This window comes from Pelodiscus sinensis, chromosome 19 (genome assembly GCF_052426305.1).
Source record: "Pelodiscus sinensis isolate ZL-2025 chromosome 19, ASM5242630v1, whole genome shotgun sequence".
Lineage (NCBI taxonomy): Eukaryota > Metazoa > Chordata > Testudines > Trionychidae > Pelodiscus > Pelodiscus sinensis.
In genome coordinates, this window is record NC_143070.1 from 33,712,210 (window position 1) to 33,733,747 (window position 21,538).

Genomic DNA, 21,538 nt, shown 5'->3' on the forward strand with positions numbered 1-21,538 from the left:
TTAGTCACCAACTTACAGAGATCCTGGGGGGCTGCTCACCTCCCCCCCCTCCACTTTAGGCTGGGTCCTGCCCCTTCCTCCACCCCCACACCCCAGCCCCGCCTCTTCCTGCCCCCCCTCCCCCAAGCTCCACCCCCTCTTCCAAACCCCGCCCCACCCCCACTCCACCCCTCCCTCCAAACTCCCACCCTAGCCCCGCCTCTTCCTGCCCCCACTCTCCCCCAAGCTCCACCCCCTCTTCCAAACCCCGCCCCACCCCCACTCCACCCTCCCTCCAAACTCCCACCCTAGCCCCGCCTCTTCCTGCCCCCCTCTCCCCCAAGCTCCACCCCCTCTTCCAAACCCCGCCCCACCCACTCCACCCCTTCCTCCAAACTCCCACCCTAGCCCCGCCTCTTCCTGCCCCCCCTCTCCCCCAAGCTCCACCCCCTCTTCCAAACCCCGCCCCACCCCCACTCCACCCCTTCCTCCACACCCCCACTCTAGCCTCGCCTCTTCCTGCCCCCTCTCCCCCAAGCTCCACCCCCTCTTCCAAACCCCGCCCCACCCCCACTCCACCCCTTCCTCCAAACTCCCACCCTAGCCCCGCCTCTTCCTGCCCCCACTCTCCCCCAAGCTCCACCCCCTCTTCCAAACTCTGCCCCACCCACTCCACCCCTTCCTCCAAACTCCCACCCTAGCCCCGCCTCTTCCTGTCCCCGCTCTCCCCACAAACTCCACCCCTTCCTCCAAGCCCCCACCCTAGCCCCGCCTCTTCCTGTCCCAAGCTCCACCCCTTTCTCCAAACTCCTGCCCCACCCCTACTCCACCCCTTCCGAAAAGCCCCGCCTCTTCCTGCCCCCACTCGCCCCGCAAGCTCCTCCCCTTCCTCCCATCCCAGGCCTCACCTGTACCCCACCCCTTCCCTCCAAGCCCCTCCCCACCTCTTCCTGCCCTGCTCTTCCCCTCCCTCCCCCGCGTTTCTTGCACAGGGCGGAACAGCTGATCGCTGGGGCGAGGGGGGAGGCACTGAGGCGCTGGCCGGGAGGGAGGTGCCGACCCGCCGGGAGGCACGTTTGGGGGGGGTTGCAGACCCGAGCGGCGCCTATCCCGTGTGGAGTTTCTGGTGGGCCGCGAGCGAGTCCTTCCCCTTGTAGCTCTTCCCGCAGACGGCGCAGCGGTAAGGCGCCTCCCCGGTGTGGACGCGCCGGTGCACGGTGAGGGCCGAGCTCTGGCCGAAGCCCTTCCCGCACTCGGGGCAGGCGTACGGCTTCTGCCCCGTGTGCGTCCGCCGGTGCCGGATGAGACCCGAGCTCTGGCTGAAGCTTTTCCCACACTCGCCGCACCGGTAGGGCCTCTCGCCCGTGTGGGTTCTCCGGTGCCGGATGAGGCCGGAGCTCTGGCTGAAGCCTTTCCCGCACTCGGTGCACCGGAAGGGCCGCTCGCCGGCGTGCACCCGCTGGTGCGAGCTGAGCTCCGAGCTCTGCTTGAAGCCCTTCCCGCACTCGGCGCACCGGTAGGCCCGCTCCCCCGTGTGGCCGCGCTGGTGCACCACGAGGCTGAAGCGCTGCTTGAAGTGCTGCCCGCACTCCCGGCACCAGTAGGGGGCCTCCCCCGTGTGCACGCGCTGGTGCGAGGCCAGGTTGGTGCTCTGGGTGAAGCCCTTCCCGCAGGCGTTGCAGGTGTAGGGGGTCTCCCCCGTGTGGCGGCGGTGGTGCACGATGAGGCTGAAACGCTGCTTGAAGCGCTTCCCGCAGGCGGGGCACTGGTAGGGCGTCTCGCCGGTGTGGATGCGCCGGTGTTTGCCGAGGTCCGAGCGTTGCCGGAAGCTCTTCCCGCACTCCGGGCACGGGTAGGGCCGCTGCCCCGTGTGGATGCGCTCGTGGATGATCAAATTGGAGGTCTGCGTGAAGCTCTTCCCGCACTCGGGGCAGCGGTACGATTTCTTCCCGGGCGCCGGGGCGGCTTCTTTCTCATCCGCTTGCTCCCCTCCCGGCGGGGGGGCGGCAGCCCCTCTCGCCCGCGGCCCCCGCCCCGCCGGGCGCGGGCTTCCCCCGTGGTCCTCTTTGGCCCTTCCCAAGACCAGCCCCGGCGGATCCGTATCCTCCGGAGCGTCCGGCTGCTCCTCCTTGATCTGAATCGCCATCCCGTCCCCCGCGGGGACGGAGAGCAAAGCCGGACCCGTCTCATGCTCTGTGCCGGGCAAAAAAGGAACAATCAGTACATCGGAGCGGCCAGAGGGTCCATCTCGCCCACAGTGCCCGATATCAGGTGCCCCAGGGGGAGGGATCATCCAGCGATCACTCCCCTGTCACTCATTCCCAGACACACAGAGAGCAGGGACACCCTCCCTACCCATCCCATCGATGGACCTCACCTCCACCAATCTATCTAGCTCTTTTTTGCACTCCTAGTCTTCCCAACATCCTGTGGCGAGGAGTTCCACAGGTTAACAGTGCGCTGCATCACGAAAAACGTCCGTGGGTTGGTTTTAAACCTGCTGCCCAGTCATTTCCTTGGGGGACCCCTCGTTCTTGTGGGACCAAGTCAATCACGTTCGCTTATTCATTAGATTAAGGGGAAAAGTCAATCGCTTTTCCGTATTCGCTTTCTCCGCACCCATCATGACGGGATAGACCTCGATTCCCGTAGTCCTCTCTTTTCCAAGCTAGAAGTCCACGTCATTTTAATCTCTCCTCATAGGGTGTGTCTAGACCAGCGGGTCCCAAATTTTGGGGCATCACGCCCCCCTTTTTGATTTTTGAAAAACCCTCATGCCCCTCCCCCCCCCCAAAATAGCAGCAAAACTTGAGCAAAAAAAGGAAGAAAGGAAGGATCTGAACAGGGCATCAAAACTTGATGGAGGCTAAGTCGCCTCCCACCCCACCTGGAATTTTTTCATCCCCCCCACCACCCAGTTTGGGAACCCCATGTCTAGAATACAGCGTTTTTCCAAAAAAAAAAAAAAAAAAAAAAGGAGCCTTTTTTCGAAAAAAACGTCAGCGGCTTCTCGACTGCAGCCGAAAGAGTAAAAGTAAATCGAAAGAACTCGGCAGTTTTTTCGCTCGTGGTAAACCTCACTCTACGAGGAATAAGGCCTTGTTTTCGAAAGTACTCTTTCGAAAAGAGGCGCGATAGAACGCACGCGGAGCTTTTCCACAAGACAGCGTCCAGACTCTCTTTCGAAAAGAGGCGCGATCAAACGCACGCGGGGCTTTTCCGCAAGACAGCGTCTAGACTCTCTTTCGAAAAGGCGGCTCGCTTTTTCGAAAAATCTGCTTGCAGCCGAGACGCTGTCTTTCGAAAGAGGCTTGTCCGAAACAGCCTCTTTCGGAAAAGGCTTGGAGTCTAGACATCGCCAAATAGTTCTTATCTCAAGGGGAAAAGTCAATCGCTTTTCCGTATTCACTTCCTCCACACCCGTCGTGATTTTACAGACCTCGATCAGATCTTCCCTGAGGGCGTGTCTACGCTGCAGAGCTTCACTCGCAATAAGCGACGCAAATTGAGCTGCGTCAATGGCGTAGCTCATTTCGAAATAGCGTAGTTCCAACCTGGGAGTGTCTACACAGGACTTCTTTCGAAATAGGGGTTACAGGAGTCGGTGTAAGAAGTCCTGTAGCTTGACAGCATTGTGACACTATTTCGAAATACCTGCCTCCTGCGTAGACGCGGACCGAGTTATTTCGAAATAGTGTGGCGCTGTAGAAGTACCCTTCGTCTTCTCTTTCCTAAGCTGAAAAATCCCCGGGTCCATCTAGACTATAGGCCACTGGTCCCCAACGCAGTGCCCACGGTGCCGGTCCCGGGTGTGTGGCGCATGCTTGGCCCCGCCCCCAGTCACGTGGCCTGTGGGCGGCCCCGCCCCTGTACGCCCAGCGCGTGAGCGGCCCCACCCCCAGGCGCCCGGCAGCCCCAAAACGTCGGGGACCACTGCTATAGGCTTTTGTCGGCAGACATTTTGTCGACAAACAAAGCATCTGTCGACAGAGCGTCTAAACGACAGCCAGTTCTGCCGACAAAGCAAGCCGCTTTGTTGACACGACAGTGTAGACGCAACGGACAGTGTCGATGCAGTAACGCCTTCTGGCGACAGAACTCTGTCGACAAAAGGCGTTATTCCTCGAAGAATGAGGTTTACTGCCATCGACAAAACTGCCGAGTTCTGTTGGCGTTGTGTCGACAGAACTCAGCGGCAGTGTAGACACAGGTATCGGTTTTGTCGACAAAAGTCCACGTTTGTGGATAAAACCCTGTAGTCAAGACACACCCTTATAGTCCTAGCTTCACAACCTCCTGAGGCAAGGAGTTCCACAGGTTGACTGTGCGCTGTGTGAAGAAGAACGTCCTTTTATTTGTTTTAAACCTGCTGCCCATTAGTTTCATTTGGTGGCCGCTAGACAAAAGACGTTATTCCTCGCAGAATGAGATTTACCACCGTCGACAAAACTCCCGCGTTCTTTTTGACAACCACTTTTGTCGACCAAACCCTGTCGTCTAGACACACTCTCCGTCTTTTTAAGCTCTCTTCCTACGGGACCCCCTTCCAAACTCCTCGGCATTTTTGTTGCGCATTTGAGAACCTTTTCCAAGGCCAAGAGATTGTGTTGGAGACCAGGAGCTCACTTCTGTAGGCAGGATTCAAGCTGTGGCCGTCCCGTGGATTTATCTAGAGGTAATAGGTTATCGTCTGTCTTATTCTCAATCCCACGTCCCTACTGAACCCACTTGAATGCTTCATCTCCCTCCTAGGGCCGTTCTTATGTTCGTACACGTGTGTCTATATTTGCTCAGCGCTCTTCCTGCGAGCTTCCCGTGTGGTTCGATTTGCTCACTTCCTCCCTGCTAAGCTTTCTCATCCTTTCTTCTCACTCGCCCTCCCGACAGCTGCGGGGACAGAGAGGGGACCCAGACGGGAGTCGGTCGCTATGTCGAGGGACAGGGGAGCTCAGGAAGGAGAATGGAAAAAACCGGGAAACGAAATGAACAGCTCAGGAGATGAAGCGTCAAGGGGCTGAATCGATCTGGAGGAGAGAGGAGAGAAGCAATTCTGCCTCCATGTGCCGACCAAACGCTCGGAAGTAGGGTCGCCAGATACTTTCACCAAAACTCCCGAACTTCTCGGGGAAAAGCATTGGTTGAACAAAAAAACGCGAGACCAAACTTGTTGAGCAAAAAAACCAAAAAAACCTCCCCCATTCTGTTGTTGCTCTGGAGGATTGGGCAGTGATAGGGTGGGCAGATACTTTCACAAAAAATCCCAAAGATGGAAGGGAAAAAAATTGGTCGAGGAAAAAAAAAACCGGGCATCAAACTTCTTGAACAACAACACAAAAAAAAGGGTAGCTGTGCCTTTAAATTCTCCCGGCTCCCCCCTGCGGCAGGGGAAAAAACACCCCCACCAGCCTTCCATCCGAGAAAAACAGGGTTTTTTACCGGACAGAAGACGCAATTATCGGACTGTCCGGGTGAAAACTGGACGCCTGGCAACCCTACTCAGAGGGGAAGAGGCAACTTAGGATGGGTAGGAAGCCACGCCCGATGTCAGCCAGGAGGATACAACATCTGCGGTGACAACGCAGATCTGGAGAGACGAGGCAGCAACTGGGGGAACCCTTTTTGGGAACCCCAGCTGGGACGGTTTCGGTCTCGCCTTCCCCAGTTTCTCACCTGGGGGCGTGTTCCGCCGGGGCCCCCTTCCCACAGGGTTCGGGGTGTCGGGAAGCCGCGGTTCTCGTCTCCGTTTCCTCCAGGAGAGCATGGTGGGTTTGGGAACGGGGAACCTTTGTCTTGGGAGACCTGGGTTGGAGATAAAATGGAAACGTAGCAAGAGGCGTAAGAAAGCTGCGACGAAGCCTAAGGGTTTCTTAAACTGAGTTCCGTGGCGCACACAGTCGGAGGTGTGCCGTGGAGAACAAGCGTTCAAAATGGCCATCCTGAAAAGAACAGGCGACTTTCGTCCCCTCCCTCCCACTAACTTTCCCCTCTGACCCTATATATATATATATTTTTTTTTTGCTCAATAACTTTTCCCCAGCCTCTTATTTTTGCTCAACAAAAAATCCTCGGTGTTCCTCATAAAAAAAATGAATGTTTGGTGTTCCTCCGTCATGAAAAGTGGAAGAAACACGGGTCGAAAGAGGAATGCAAATGAGGGGAATTGAAAATGCAAAGGAAGCGCTGGTTTACACCTCTCGCGCTTCATCTCTTCCGTGCGCTTTTTTGGATGAGAAATTTTTGGGGGGGATAAAAAAAAGGAAGTCTAGATGGGCTTCTTTCGAAAAAGAACGCCTTCTTTTTCGAAAGAACCCGGCAACCTCATTTTTTCAGGAGTAAAGCGTCTTTCGAAAAAGGATGTTTTTTTTTTTTTTTCGAAACAAACTCTTCCGGAAACGGGCTCGGATGAGATGATGCAAACAAAGCGCGAGAGGTGTAAGCCAGCCCTTCCTTTGCGTTTTCGATGACCCTCCTTTGCGTTCCTCTTTCGAGAGAGGACTGCAGTTCGAGTAGCCGTACAAGGGGGAAGTCCAGGATGTGAAACTGAAAAGAACTGAAAAGCGGGGCAAATTTCTTCCTCCGCGGCTGACTTCCTTTGGCGCAAACGTGGGTCGTCGGGGTTGGGTTTTTCTGCCCGACGGAAGAGCGGGGGATGGAAGGACTTCCAATGCGTCGGTCCCTACCCGCGCCAAGGACTTCCGTGCGGGATGGATGCATCTAGCGGGGACGCCTTGTACCTCCAGAGCCAGGACAGATCTGGGCGGGACGCCGATGGTGAACGGCTTGCAAAGGTTGTTATAGGTTGGCGGGAGGAGAGGGGGTTAACCAGGGACGTAGCCCCTTAATGGTAGCGCTACCAACCCAACATGCCGCCGGCCAGGGTGGGACGCCGTCCAAAGCCTTACTGAAATCCCGATCTATGATGTCTACCCCTTTCCCCCATCCCCAAGTCCTCTGGGATTTCTCCTGGACTCCCCGGGGGTAAACTCATTAGCATCTCTCCTCTATGCCCGCCGATGCGCTAGAACACACACACGGTGCGGTTCCTTCCGTGTGCGGAATAAAATTGTAGATGTGCGCCGAGGCCGGTGCGAATGTGCACCACCAGTAGAACAAAAACCACTTCGCTTGCCAATCCGCGGGGCGGCCTTGGACTCTTTCCTGGGCGGCCGCACAAGTGCCCGGCTTACGGGGAAGGCTGCTCAGCCTCTTTAGCCACGTGCAGCGCCTTGCACGTCTGCGGCACCTTCACGGGCGCACACCAGGCCACTTGGTACGGCCCAGGAAAGGAGACAGCTGGCTGAGGGGGGCATGGGAGGACCCTTCCCCCCCCATTCTGGATGGCTCACACCCGGCTTTGACAAAGACTCAAGGGGTGGGGGGTGGGGTCAAAAAATTTTTATACCCTTAATCTAAGGGTGATGCCAAGAGAATCAGACTAGATTGCGTCTGGGCAAAGGAGGCACTTAATGAATTTCAGGAGGTAGTTGCAGGCTGGCTCCACCCCAGAAGGGGCAGGGTCTGAGGTGGAAGGGGGGAGGGGTCTGAGGCGGAAGGGGCGTGGCTCCAGGCAGAAGGGGCGGAGCCTGAGGGGGAGTGCGAGGGGTCTGAGGAGGAAGGGAGTAGGGGTCTGAGGCAGAAGGGGTGGAGCCTGAGGTGGAAGGGAGTAGGGGTCTGAGGCAGAAGGGGGTGGAGCCTGAGGGGGGGGGAGGGGGAAGGGAGTAGGGGTCTGAGGCAGAAGGGGTGGAGCCTGAGGCAGAAGGGGCGGAGCCTGAGGGGGAGAGCGAGGGGTCTGAGGAGGAAGGGAGTAGGGGTCTGAGGCAGAGGGGAGGAACCTGAGGGGGAGGAGGGAGGGGGTCTGAGGCAGAAGGGGGTGGAGCCTGAGGGGGAGGAGGGAGGGGTCTGAGGCAGAAGGGGGTGGAGCCTGAGGGGGAGGAGCCTGAGGTGGAAGGGAGTAGGGGTCTGAGGCAGAAGGGGCGGAGCCTGAGGGAGAGGGGTCTGAGGTGGAAGGGAGTAGGGGTCTGAGGCAGAAGGGGCGGAGCCTTAGGGGGTGGGGGGAGGAGTCTGAGGTGGAAAGGAGTAGGGGTCTGAGGCAGAAGGGGCGGAGCCGGAGGGGGAGGGGTCTAAGGAGGAAGGGAGCTGGGGTCTGAAGCAGAAGGGGTGTGGCCTGAAGGGGGAGGGGGAGGGGTCTGAGGCAGAAGGGGGTAGGGGCCAGAAGTGCAATGGGGCGGGGCTTGAGGTGTAAGGGGGCGGGGCCTTGGGACTCACCTCCCCCCCAGAGATGTCTGGGGCCGGAGGCTTTCCATGAACACACAGCAAAGGGCTCGGGGCAGCCGGCCCCACTGCTTGGGGGCCCTGCGGCTCCGGCAGGGTTTGCTTCGGGGGGCCCCCGGCTGACCAGCCCCGGCCACCCACCGCCAACCTCCAGCGTGCCTAGGGATGGTGCGCTGCCTGGGCGCACGGCCCAAAATTGATTCCGCCCTCGGACCGAACCCCACCCAGCACGTCGGCCGGACACTAACGGGGGGGTCCCGCCGTGGCCGGGCCCCACCGGCCCCCGGGGCCGCGTCTCGCCCGGCCGTGGCGGGTAGGGGAGACTTTTACGGCGCCCCCCCCCCGCCTGCCGGAGACGTCCCCCTGGATCCGTCCCCCGAGGCTCACGTATCTCCCCCCCCCAGCACTGGGGAGCCGGGGCTCATGTACCAGCCCCCCGGACACCCCACTCTGCGGCTGGAGCCCCCCCAAATCTACTAGCCTGCGGCGTGTGCGAGGACTGCGGGGAGGGGTTTCCCGGTCGGGGGCCACGTCCGGGAGGGGGTTTATTCTTCTCACCTGTGGGCGCTCCCCCCAAAAGATTTTTCCGTGGGGCAGGGCCCCCCCCCCACAAAAAAGGGGCCGGGATTGAGTGAGGCCTCTGGGGTGGGGCCAGGATGGGGAGGGGGGGTGGGGGGAGAAGGGGGCTCCATATTGGGGTGCAGGCTCTGGGGGGGGAATGAGGGTTTGGGGGTACAATCCGGGTGTCCAGGCTGGGGGGCAGTGCCCCACTGCTGGGTCGGGGAGTTATCCCAGCACATGGGGGGGGGGCAGAGGGAGACGGCCGCCGCCGCCCCCCCCCCTCCGGCTACTGCGCCCACAGATCCACCCACCCTCCCGGGTTCACTTTCCAAACCTGGGGGCGGGTATAGGGGCGTGGGGGGGGGGAATCTCTCGGGCCGGCTTGTGGGTACACCCCTTCCCCCCCAACCCACGCCGGTTTAAAACTGCGCAGCGATCCCCCCTCCCCCGCGGCGACAGGTGGGGAAACTGAGGCACGGCCGTCCCCAGGAGGGTGGGGGGGCGATTTTTTTTGTTTTACCTCTCTCCTGACACTGCGCCCCCCCCCCAAGAACACCCTTCCTCTCCCTGCCCCCCCCCCCCCCAGCCGGGCCAGGTCTCACCTGCAGGCTCCGGGGTGGGTCCAGCAGCCGGCGTGGGGGGGGAGGGGGGTTACCGTGGGTCCAGGGTGGGGCAGCAGTGGGTCCCGACGCACAAAGCAGCCCGCAGCATCTGGGAGGGGCGGGGAGCGCGCACTGAGCCAGGGCCCGGCGGGGTCTGCCCCCCCCCCGCCAGCTATGCCCCCCCCCTCCGACTCCCAGCTGATCCAGCCCCTTCCTGTGCCCCCTGCATACCCAGCCGGGCTGCGCGCAGCGAGGAGTTCCGGGGGGAGGGGGAGCAGCGTGTGCAATGCCCCCCCCTTTTTTCCTGGCGCCTCCCCCGGCTGCAGGGACGATCAGAGCCCCCCCCCCCCCGCCTTCCCACAAGGCAGCCACGCGAGCATGCGCAGTGCCGCGGCGGACGCCTCTGCCCTCAGAATCTTGCGTCCGGCTCCCTGCGCGGAATTTGCGCGGGGCGCGCAAGGAGGAGCCACAGGCGGAGGAGGGGGGGGGCTTCTCTGTGCCAGGGCGGAGCCCCCCCCCCGCCCCCTCCCTGCCCTTGAGGCTTGGCACTTCCTAGCCCTGGAAGCTGGGCCCCGCCCCCCTTTAAAAATAGCCCCCCCCCCTTGGTTCAGTGTGAGTCCCCATGTTCTCCGCCCACTGGGGCGGAGGGCTGGTGAGGTTCAGCCAATTGGAAGCCCCCCCCTTCCGCCCCCCTCTCACCACTCCGCCGTACTGTCCTCCAAGAGTCGGGCCCAGCGGTCCCCACCTCCCGTTTTTCCCCCCGGGGGCGGCCTTTCCCCCGATGGCCGCGGCGTGTTTCGGGAGGCGAAGGAGCCCTTCCCAGAGCGACCCATGGCAGGGCTGGGCGACAGGCGGCCCCAGGGCCGGATCTGGCCCTCCTTCCGGACCCCGGACCGCTTTCTATGGCTGGCGTTCTGGCCAGGCCGCCGAATTTCCGGGCGGCGGGGCCCCTTCCGAAACGGCTCCTGCTCGCAGCCTTTAAATCGCTGTCACGCCGCCAGGCCACGCAGGAGAGGTGGGGCCGGCCGCCGCGAGCCCTTCGCTGTCTTTTTCATTTTTTTCCCTGACAGATTTGCCCCAGATCTCTAACCGGCCCCCCTCAAGAATTGAACTCCCAACGCTGGGTTTAGCAGGCCAGCGCTCAAACCACTGAGCTATCCCTCCCCGAAACCAGCGGAGACGTCGGGAGGCGGATTTGAACCCATGACTCCGTTTGGCGACCAGCCTGCCCAAGGGAGGGAAAAACAGGAAGTCTGGCACCTTAGACCCCTCGGCCAGCCTGACACTCGCAAGCCTCCGGCCCCACTCTCAGGGGTGGCTAGCCGCCAGCCCCGCCCCTTCCATCCCAAGCCCCGCCCCTTCCATCCCAAGCCCCGCCCCTTCCGGGGGTGGAGCCGGTTTGGGACCACCCACCCAACTCATTAAGCGGCCCCTCTCTGAAAATCACGGCCCACATCCTGCGTTCGGCGTACCCGCAAACTAGAACGGGTGCCCATTCTTTTTGGCAGATGAAAATTTATCCCGCACCGGAGGCCCCCTTTGTGGGGGACCGTGGCCCGGACGTGTCATGGCGAGGAGTTTGGGGGGGGCTCTCAGGGTCCCCGCCAGGGAGACCCGCTCAGGTTTCCCCCCTCCTCCGGGGGTTGCCGTCTCAAAACGGGGGAGCCAACCCCGTTCACGCCAGGCCCTGTCCGTGACAAACTCCTGGGCCTTTTTCAACCGCGGTCTGGGAGGCGCCGCTGCCCTGGGTTCGTTTGTCGTTAACGGGCGCTGGATTTCGACCCGGCGGAAGCCAGAATCCTCCCGAAGGACCACGCTCGCACACAGAACCAGGCACCCGTTTTTCCGGTCCCCGGTTTTGCGCCGAGTCACGCCGGCTCCTTCGGCCGCCTGATTTCCCGAAAAGCCATCCTGCCGGATGGGAAACCGAGGCGCTCGAAGCAACCGCTTTGTGGAGCCAGTGATGTCAACGTGGTGGTCAATTTCAACCCCCCCCCGCCCCGCAACCCCAATAGCGTAGGGCAAACCTCACTGCGCTTTTTGGGGGTTGTTTTGTTTGTGTGTAGCACGGGCCGGAGGGAAAAAACGCACAGGAAAACGTTCGTCGTGATCCAGATTCGGTCAATGACACAGTTCAACATGTTAGGGGATGCAGCGGTTGGACAGGACGGGCTGCTGCTCCTCCCAGCAGGCTCCGCCCCCTCTCTCCCCCAGCTGGACCCACTCCTAGGGTCCTGCCTGCCAGCCCCCCCTTTTCCTTCCACGCAGCTGGCTCCCAGGAGCCAACGGGGTGCCGGTGAGTTGAAACGACAACCTGATGCCCAACTAGGGGCTTGATCTAGTTCTCTTTTAAATCCTAGCCTTCCTAATCTCCTCCGGCAAGGAGTTCCACAGGTCAACTCCAGCGATCTCTCCGTTCAGCGCTTAAACATAGACGCCCCTCGTCCGGAGACACGGAGAAGGCGGCACGGTAGCTGAGTTCTCTGACGGCAGCACCCCGCTCCCCGAAATTAAACTTTTATTCCTCCCCCCAAGAGACCCCAGCAGAGTGAGCGATTCTTCCTCCCAAAGAGCTGAACTGATTATGGAGATTTTCCCTAGAAGCCAAGAATTGAGGAAATTCCTGGTTGGGCGGGAATGAACGTAAGAACGGCCCTACAGGGTCAGACCAAAGGCCCATCTAGCCTGGCGTCCCGGCTGCCGACAGTGGCCAATGACAGGTGCCCCAGAGGGAGAAACCAAACAGGGACTGATCAAGCAGGGGGTACCTAACCACTGCATCCCCTAAAATGTTAAACTGTGTCATTGACCGAATTTGGATCACGACGAACGTTTTCCTGTGGGTTTTCCCCCCTCCTGCCATCCATCTCCACCCTCTGACAAACAGAGGCTAGATACACCACTCCTTACCCATCCTGGCTAATCGCCATGAATGGATTTAACCTCCATGACTTGAGCTAATTCTCTTTTCAACCCTGTTAGAGTCCCAGCCTTCCCAACCTCCTCCGGCGAGGAGTTCCACAGGTCGACAGCAAGGCGTTCCACAGATTGTTTTATTAGCTCCGTATTTGAGCCACACCAAAAAAGAAAGGTAGTGAGGTAAAAATGGCAGCCTCGTTGGGACACAAAACCCACTTTTACCCCGCCATCCGGGGTAGGGGTTCTCCCGTTAGTTCAGCAATACTCCGCCCCCTCTATGAGAGGCTCCCCCCGCCTGAAAACAGGGATAACTCTAGCTCAGTGTTTCTTAACCTTTTTTTTAAACAAAGTACCCCTTTTTTAAAAAAGACGTACAAGCACCCCCCAGTACCTACAGTTTTCAGACACACACGTTTTTTTTGTCTACCGTGGCAACTGATTTGTTTCAACCCCGTCATCGTCGCCGGGCGGGCGGCGACAATTTCGGGTGTCAAAAGTCCCCCCAAAATAATAACGCGCTGTCAAACGGAAAACAAACTTTCCGTTTTCTCCCAATGTCCGTGGCGTGGACGTAACACCCCCCTCAGGGTCCTCGTACCCCTGGTTGAGAAACACTGGTCTAGCTGGTGCGAGGTGCTGCCGGGAGGGCAGGGGACTGAACTCTTTGCCTCTCGAGGTCCCTGCCAGTTCTACCACGGTTTTGTTTAAACAACGAAAAGTCCCGTGGCACCTTATAGACTAACAGATGTATTGGAGCATCGGGTTTCGTGGGCCAAGACCCACTTCGTCGGATGCTTTTGTTTGACTCCCTGCCCATCCTGACTCCCATGAAATGACCTAGCTCCTTTTGGAACCCGGTTATACTTTTGGTCTTCAAACCCCCTCCTGCAGCAAGGAGTTCCACTGGTTGACAAACACTCAAACTCTGAGGTCCAGTACAGGACTATGCAGCACTTTAAAGACTAACAAGATGGTTTATTAGATGATGAGCTTTCGTGGGCCAGACCCACTTCCTCAGATCAAATAAAGAAACCATCTCGTTAGTCTTTAACCCCCTCCTCCAGCAAGGAGTTCCACGTCTCTTTAATCTCTCCTCATATGGGACCTGTTCCAAACCCCTAAAAAACATTATCGTTTGGTGTTCCTCGGTTTTCAAAAGTTTAATAAACACCGCGGTACAGTATGGGCTGGGAGCCAGCTGGCTTTTAGCTCAGAGGGTAGAGCAGTGCTTCTTAAACTTTTGAAGACCGAGGATCACCAAACGATACTTTTTTTTAAAATGAGGAACCCCGGGGATTTTTTTGTTAAAAAAATAAAGAGAGACCGGGAAAAAATTATTGAGAAAAAAAAAAAAAAGTCCCGGGGGCAGGGAAGTTTTTGAGCAAAAAAAAAAAAAAAGTCTCCTGCCCCTTTAAGAGCGGCCATTTTTTTTTTTTTTAACTCTTGTTCTCCGCGGCACACCTCCGACTGGAACACAGTTTAAGAAACACTGCTGTAGAGGTCTCTTGGGCTTCACTGTTGCTAGGTGCATGGGACAGTGACCCCCAGTAGATGTGTCAGTTATACAGACACTGGGGGACATGCTCCTATACTAAGCTCCAGAGGTCCCAAGTTCAAATCTACCTGGTGAGGGTTACATCTGCCTCTCCGTTAGCTTGGAAAGTATGTGGGGGGGAGGGGGCCTGAAATATCTCCCGCCAACCCTGAAATGACCCATCTGCCAAGGACCCGGTGTTCCCTCCCCCACCGACACCCCAGAGCAGCCATCATCCCGGAGGGCACGGCTCCGTCACCCCACGGGCAGCGCCCCCGTGCCTCGGGCGTGCACCTTCTGGTGGGACGCCAGCGAATCCTTCCCCTTGTAGCTCTTCCCGCACACGGCGCACTTGTAGGGCGACTCGGCGGAGTGGATCCGCTGGTGCCGGAGAACCCCCCAGCTCTGGCTGAAGCTCTTCCCGCAGTCGGAGCAGGTGTACGGCTTCTCCCCGGTGTGGATACGGCGGTGCCGGATGAGCTGCGAGCTGTTGCTGAAGCGCTTCCCGCAGTCCGGGCAGCGGTAGGCCCGCTCGCCGATGTGGCTCCGCTGGTGGACGATGAGGCTGAAACGCTGCTTGAAGCTGCGCCCGCAGGCGGGGCACCGGTAGGGCGTCTCGCCGGTGTGGATGCGCCGGTGCGAGGCCAGGTTGGAGCTCTGCGTGAAGCTCTTCCCGCACTCGGGGCAGCGGTAGGGGGTCTCGCCGGTGTGGAGGCGCCGGTGTTTGCTCAGGTCGGAGCTGCGCGTGAAGCTTTTCCCACACTCGGGGCAGGGGTAGGGCCTCTCGCCCGTGTGGATGCGCCGGTGCGAGATCAGGGCGGAGAAACTCGCAAAGCACTTGCCGCACTCCAGGCAGCTGTAGGGCCGGCCTCCGGCGTGGAGGGCGCGGTGGGCGGCGATGTCCGCGCTGAGGGTGAAGCTTTCCCCGCACTCGGGGCAGCGGTAGGGTCTCTCCCCGGCGTGGATGCGCTGGTGGACGAGCAGGTTGGAGATCTGAGCGAAGCTTTTCCCGCACTCGGGGCAGCTGTAGAGTTTCGCGGGCGGGCGGGCTCCCGGTGGGTCCGGGCTTCCCCCAGGATCCTCCAAAACTCTCCCTCGGCCGGCGGCTTCGCCCCGCCGCCTCTTCGACCGGCGCGGAGCCTCCCTGCCGCCGTCTCGCTCCGGACTTCGGGAAGCGTCCCCGTGGGACCGGCCCGGGCCTGCTTCCGGCTGCTTCTCACTCGCCGGTTCCTCCCCTGCTGGGACCGAGAGGGAATCCAGATAGGAGTCGTTTCCCGTGCCTCCACCCACCTGCCCTCGCACCGGGGACGCTCCGGCAATCCATCTTCCGGAGTTTGATTGAGCGGGTCTAATCGAGACCCACTAAATCGAACGCGGAGGGCGCCCCCAGCGGCTCCTGGCGAGGCGTAAGGGAAGCCGACGAGAGCGTTTCTCCTGCTGCCCTCCTGCTAGAAGGACGGTGCCGAAGTGGGGCTCGAGGTACATCGACTCCAGCCACGTTTTTCGACACAGCTGAAGCCGGTCTTCCCCCACCGTGTGGGCCTGGCCTCGGAAAGGGGGATCGGGCAGGGACGGCGGGTATAAGAGGCAGGGGAAGGTGCTGCCTTCCTAATTTGCTAAGCGTGGCTCCGCCCATCCTCCGCCCCCCGCTCCACGTTCTGCCCGCCTTCCCCATCCTTCGGGGTGATAGGTTAGGGACCTTCCCTGGGGGGATGGGCTTGGCTCTTGAAGGGGGTGGGGCTTAGCTCTAGAAGGGGCGGGGCCTAGCTCTGGAAGAGGCGGGGCTAGGGAGTCCACTCCCCCAGGGCTAGGTTCACCCACCGCCCATGAAAACAGGACAGGGGAAGGCGGGGCTTGGCTCTGGAAGGGGCGCGGCTTTGCTCTGGAAGGGGGCGGGGCATCATGTGGAAGAGGCGGGGCTAGAGAGTCCCCTTTTCCACTGCTAGGTTCATTCAACCACCCATGAGAACAGGACAGGGGGAGGTGGAGCTTGGCTCTTGAGGGGGCGGGGCTTGGCTCTGGAAGGGGGCGGGGCATCATGTGGAAGAGGCGGGGCTAGAGAGTCCCCTTTTCCACTGCTAGGTTCATTCAACCACCCATGAGAACAGGACAGGGGGAGGCGGGGCTTGGCTCCTGAAGGGGCGGGGCTTGGCTCTTGAAGGGGCGGGGCTTGGCCCGGTTCCGCCCCCACCGCCCGTCCGAACGCTGAATAGTAGGCGAGCACCGGGTGGATATCCGGGGGAAGCCGAGAGGGCAGGGTGGCGGAAGACATGTGCAAGCCGAGGTCCAATTCTGGGGGGCACACGGAACCTTTTTGGGGACCCCCCCGACTCCCCACACCCAGGACCGAGCCCTTCTGCATCCCGGTCGCCCGCGCCTCACCTGCGTCCATGGTTCGAAGGGTCTCCCTTCCCTCCACGCCCTGGAGATCCGGGAGCCAGGATCCGGATCCGGCCCGGGGAGCACGGGAGGTCGGGGACCCCGGGGCCCTCCGCTCTGCGGAAAGAGCCGAGAACGCGCCGTTCACTGAGGTCGCGGGCGGGCGGGGACGTATCAGAAACCGGGGTCACGCCCGGACTGACACACCTCTAGGGATGGAGGCTCCACCCCCTCCCTCGGGAACCCGTCCCAGCGCTTCCCCACCCGCCTCGGGAAATCGATTTTCCTAACGTCAAATCCCCCCTCACTCTTCTCTTCTGCAAATTAACAAACCCCAATCCCTCCGCCTCTCCTCGTGGGTCGTGTGCACCAGCCCCCGAATCATTTTAGTCGCCCTCCGTTGGCCCCTCGCCAATGCCCCCACGTCCTTTCTGTAGTGGGGGGCCCAGAACTGGACACGATACTCCAGGGTTCCGTCTACACTGGCCCCCTTTTCCGGAAATGCTTAAAACGGGACAGTTTTCCGTTAGAAGTATTTCCCGAAAAAGCGCGTCTACACTGGCAGGATGCTTTTCCGGAAAAGCACTTTGTGCGGAAACGCGTCCGTGGCCAACGTAGACGCGCTTTTCCGCAAAAAAGCCCTGATCGCCATTTTCGCCATCGGGGCTTTTTTGCGGAAAACACTACTGCGCTGTCTACACTGGCCCTGTTCCGGAATCGTTTTTCTGGAAAAGGACTTTTGCCCGAACGGGAGCAGCATGTTTATCCGGAAAAACACTGACAATTTTACAGGAGATCGTCAGTGCTTTTCCGGAAAAGCAAGTGTAGACAGCTGGCAAGTTATTCCGGAAAAGCGGCTGTCCTTGCGGTACCAGCTGTCCTTGCACACGGAGCATGTGTGGGGGAGGCGCCCAGGAGCGATCCGACGAGCAGAGTGGCCCACATCTACCGGTGGTGCACATCTACGCACGCCTGTGCGCACGGAACAAAATTTATTCCACATGGACAGGGAAAATTAGAGGGGACGGTGCTTGGTGCACACCCCATGTGCTCCGGGCAGCGCGGAGGGCCGGCGGCCTTTGGCCCCGCCCCTTCCGGGAGCCCCTCCCCCATCGTTCCCCCAGCGCCCTGCCGAGTCCACTCGGCTAAGCGTGTCACCTTGGTGCACACCGATCTGCTGTTCCAGTTCGAACGGGAATCGCTTTTCTCAACGCGGTTTCCTCAAAGGGGCGCCGGGTGCCGTGCATGGAGATCCATCCCGGGAGATCAGAGATCAGTTTGAGAGGGTCGTGTCCTACGTGTGGGGAAAAAAACACACAGGACAGTTGAATGGTACTTTTTTGGGGGCCTTTTCAGGGCCAGTTACTCAGAAAATCATTGTCAAACGATCCCCAATTGGACAACACACACACCCATACCCACACCCACACCCAGACACACACACAACCTGTACGAGGCTCAGAAAATCTCCAGGCTGTTGGTAGATTCATTGTTTCACTCCCCAAAGAGCCCCCTTTTAAACAGAAAATGACGCTCGAGCGGAACTGCCGCGGAGTTATGGCGGTATTTCGGTTCCCCTGTGGAACTCCTTGCCCCAGGATGTGGTGAGGAGCAGGACTTCTTAACAGAGTTCAAAGAAATGAACAGGCAGCAGGTTTAAAACAAGCCAAAGGACATTTTGCTTCAGGCAGCGCACAGTTAACCTGTGGAACTCCTCGCCGGAGGAGGTGGTGAAGGCTAGGACTTGAACAGGGTTCAAAAAAGAGCTAGATTCATGGGGATTAGGTCCATCGATGGCGATTAGCCAGGACGGGTAGGGATGGTGTCTCCAGCTTCGGTTTGTCAGAGGCTCTGTTCGCCACCTCCGGCGCACCTGGCATTGGCCGCTGTCGGAAAACAGGATACGAGGCTGCTCTAACATAGTCCGGCTACTTTTACGTCATTCACATTTCATTTGGCTAGAATCCCCCTGAAGAATATTGAGGGGGTCTTTCAAATCACAGGTTTAAATTTGGATCAATGTATCGTTTCACCGTGGTACGAATTCGGCCGGGGGTTGGGAGTCGGTCTGGCAAGTATTCAAAGACAGACGCTCAGGTTCAAAAGGGTCAAACCTTCAGCATCCCACAATGTCAACTGTCCAATAGCCATTGACGGACCTAACCACCGTGACTCTATCTCCCTCTTTTTACGACCCTGGTCAAGTCCTGGTTTTCACCCCCATCCCGCGGCGAGGAGTTCCACAGGTTGACGGTGAGCGGCGTGAAAGGGAAAGAAAACTTCCTTTGGTTTGTTTTAAACTTGCTGCCTGTTCACGGGGTGACCCCCTGGTTCTTATAGTGTGGGAACAGCTCAGAGCAAATAGAGACCCACACCTACGAATGGGTCAGCCCCCTTGCTTTTTTTGTGATGGTACTGCCCAGTACCTCCAGATGCAGTACCGGCTCCTCCAGTCAGAGCTTAGCTGGAAAGAACGGAGGATACTGGCACCTCTGTATGCAAATGTCGACACCGTTGCCAAGGCAGCGTGTCTTAAATGGGCCACGTCTCTTAAAAGGGCAATGCTGGCCCCACCCCGACTTTTTTTTTTTTTTTTTTTTTTTGCTAACAATTCCCCCCCTGGAGTACCAGCACCCCCCTCCTCTTTTTTTTAACAAAAAAAGCACTGGTCAGACCCAAGGTCCATCCAGCCCAGTGTCCTGTCTGCCAACAGTGGCCAATGCCAGATGCCCCGGAGGGAGGGAACAGAACCGGGAATCCTCACGGGATCCCTCTCTTGTTGCCCGTTCCCTGACACACAGAGGCCAGGGACACCCTCCCTACCCATCCTGGCTAACAGCCATTGCTGGATCTCACCTCCATGAATGTATCCAGCTCTTTCTTGAACCCTGTTAAAGTCCTGGCCTTCACCACATCCTCCGGCGAGGAGTTCCACAGGTTGACTCTCCCCACACTTCCCATCCCCCATAAACCCCCTTCTGCTCATTTCACAGAGACTCCTGGGATGGTGCCTTATGCCGGTTACCTGATCTCCGTGAATGTATCTAGCTCTTTGTTGAACCCCGTTAAAGTCCTGGCCTTCACCATATCCTCTGGTGAGGAGTTCCACGGGTTGACTCTCCCCATAAGCCCCCTTCTGCTCATTTCAGAGAGACTCCTGGGATGGTGCCTTATGCCGGTTACCTGATCTCCGTGAATGTATCTAGCTCTTTGTTGAACCCCATTAAAATCCTGGCCTTCACCATATCCTCTGGCGAGGAGTTCCACAGGTTGACTCTCCCCATAAGCCCCCTTCTGCTCATTTCAGAGAGACTCCTGGGAAGGTGCCTTATGCTGGTTACCTGATCTCCGTGAATGTATCTAGCTCTTTGTTGAACTCTGTTAAAGTCCTGACCTTCACCACATCCTCCGGCGAGGAGTTCCGCAGGTGGACTCGCCCCACACTCCCCATAAGCCTGCTTCTGCTCATTTCAGAGCGACTCCTGGGATGATGCCTTATTCCGGGTACCTGACCTCTATGAATGTAGCTGACCTCTTTTTTGAACTCTGTTCAAGTCCTGGCCTTCATCACATCCTCCGGCGAGGAGTTCCACAGGTTGACTCTCCCCACACTCTCCATCTCCCATCGCTTCTGCTCATTTCAGAGCTACTCCTGGGATGGTGCCTTATGCAAGGTACCTGACCCCCGTGAATGTATCCATGAACAGCGGCTCTGGGTGTCCCCCTGCCTCCCAGGGCAGCACGTCCCCCCAGAAGCAGGGGCCAGGCAGGGGTAGGACCTGGCTTTTCCTCCCCCTGCACCCCAGCCCAGTCCCTGCCGTGGGACCCCCCTCTCCCCATGGATGGCTCCTGCTGCCCCCACCCAGCTATGCCCTGGCTCCCTCCTGCCCCCTCGGCCCCCCTGGGGAATGCGCAGAGGGGCGCACGGGGCCTTTAACACCGCAGCCCGGCGGGGCGGGTGGGGGGGACGGGAGCCCATCTGTCCGTCACCCTGGCTTGACCGCCGCTGTGGCTGGCTCCCCCCTTGGTAACTTGTGACCCCTCTGCCCCCCCAATCCTTGTCTCCCCAACCCACCCTGCCTGAATTTGGCCCCCTGCCCTTCCCCCTTTTATTCCCCCCCTTTGGCCCTGTTCAATCTCTCTCCCCGCCCCCCTCCAGTCCCAGGATCTCCAACAAAGAACCCAACCCCCCGACAGGAGCAGTTCTGGCTCCCCCCCCCCCCGCCCAACAGCGCGCACCAGGCAGGCGCAGGACCTGGCTTCTCCTCCCCCGGCCCCTCACCGTCTCCTCAGGCCGGGGCTGAAGGGAAGGGGACACGGGGGGGCTCCTGCTGCCCCTGCCTAGCTCTGTCCCCCCCCGGGGGGGGCTGGGAGACTCGGGCCCTGGCTCCCCCGGGGCGCGCCCCTCACCTGCAGGCTACGCGTCCGGGGCTGGGGCGCGCAGGGCCCGGGACTGGGGGCGCGCAGCGAGCGGGGCTGTGGGCGCGCTGGGTCCGGGGCTGGGGCGCGCAGCGAGTGGGACTGGGGGCGCGCAGGGCCCGGGACTGGGGGCGCGCAGCGAGCGGGGCTGGAGGCGCACTGGGTCCGGGGCTGGGGCGCGCAGGGGGCGGGGCTGGGGGCGGCGGGGGGGCGCAGGGGTCGGGGCTGGGGGGGGGCGCAGGGAGCGGGGCTGGGGGCGGCCGCGGGATCCGGGCTGGGGGGGGGGGGGGCCGCAGGGCGGGGGGCTGGGGGGGCGCGGGGCCGGGGGGGCGCAGGGTCCGGGGCTGGGGGGGGGCGCAGGGCGCGGGGCTGGGGCGCTTGGCCGGGGGGCGCGCCGGGAGGGGGGGGGCGCTCCGGGGCTGGGGCCGGGGCGGGGGGGCGGGGGGGGCAGGGTCCGGGGCTGGGGGGGGGGGGGCGCAGGGCGCTTGGCTGGGGGGGGGGCGCGGGGCCGGGGCTGGCTGCAGCGAGTCTCCCGGCTGGATCCGGGCTCCCCCCGCCCCACGGCGTCTGACCCAGGAAGCTGAAGCTCCGGCATCCTGAGCCGCCGCCTCCTCTTTGCCGGGCCCAGCCCCCCAGTTCCCCCCCCCTCCCCGAGCCAGGGGCGGGGCTAAGGTTTAGCGCAGCTGCTTCGAGTGGGGTCCGGGCCCAATTTGGGGGGGGGGGGCTCAAACTGTGCGCAGCAGGGGCCCTGGCTTGAGCGGCTGCCCCCCAACACCCCCGCATGTGGGGCAGAACGACCCCCCCATCCCCTTGACTCTGGCCTGCCTCCGAGCCCCCGACCCTTAGAGATGATTTTCCAGTCTAACCCAGGGGG

General features: G+C 60.4%; 1 protein-coding gene across 1 annotated transcript; it reads right to left on the reverse strand.

Annotated features, from left to right (window-relative positions):
• Nucleotides 1-924: 924 nt before the first annotated feature.
• LOC142823183 (uncharacterized) lies at nt 925-19,782 on the reverse strand. The gene is made up of 8 exons (XM_089770525.1): nt 19,587-19,782; nt 17,404-17,539; nt 16,667-16,749; nt 16,249-16,329; nt 14,123-15,104; nt 9,467-9,636; nt 5,650-5,778; nt 925-2,172 (listed from the first exon to the last, which is right to left on the reverse strand). Exons 2-8 carry the CDS (start codon nt 17,490-17,492, stop codon nt 1,085-1,087), a joined length of 2,622 nt encoding a protein of 873 aa, XP_089626651.1. The 5' UTR covers nt 17,493-17,539; nt 19,587-19,782; the 3' UTR covers nt 925-1,084.
• Between the last annotated feature and the right edge of the window lie 1,756 nt (nt 19,783-21,538).

Coding starts and splice junctions, on each gene's coding strand:
- LOC142823183 (XM_089770525.1), bottom strand. CDS start 17,492: ATGCACGGCACCCGGCGCCCCTTTGAGGAAACCGCGTTGAGAAAAGCG. Junction 15,105..16,248: donor CCTTCGAACCATGGACGCAG/GTGAGGCGCGGG, acceptor TCTCGGTCCCAG/CAGGGGAGGAACCGGCGAGT. Junction 2,173..5,649: donor CCGGCGGAACACGCCCCCAG/GTGAGAAACTGG, acceptor TGCCCGGCACAG/AGCATGAGACGGGTCCGGCT.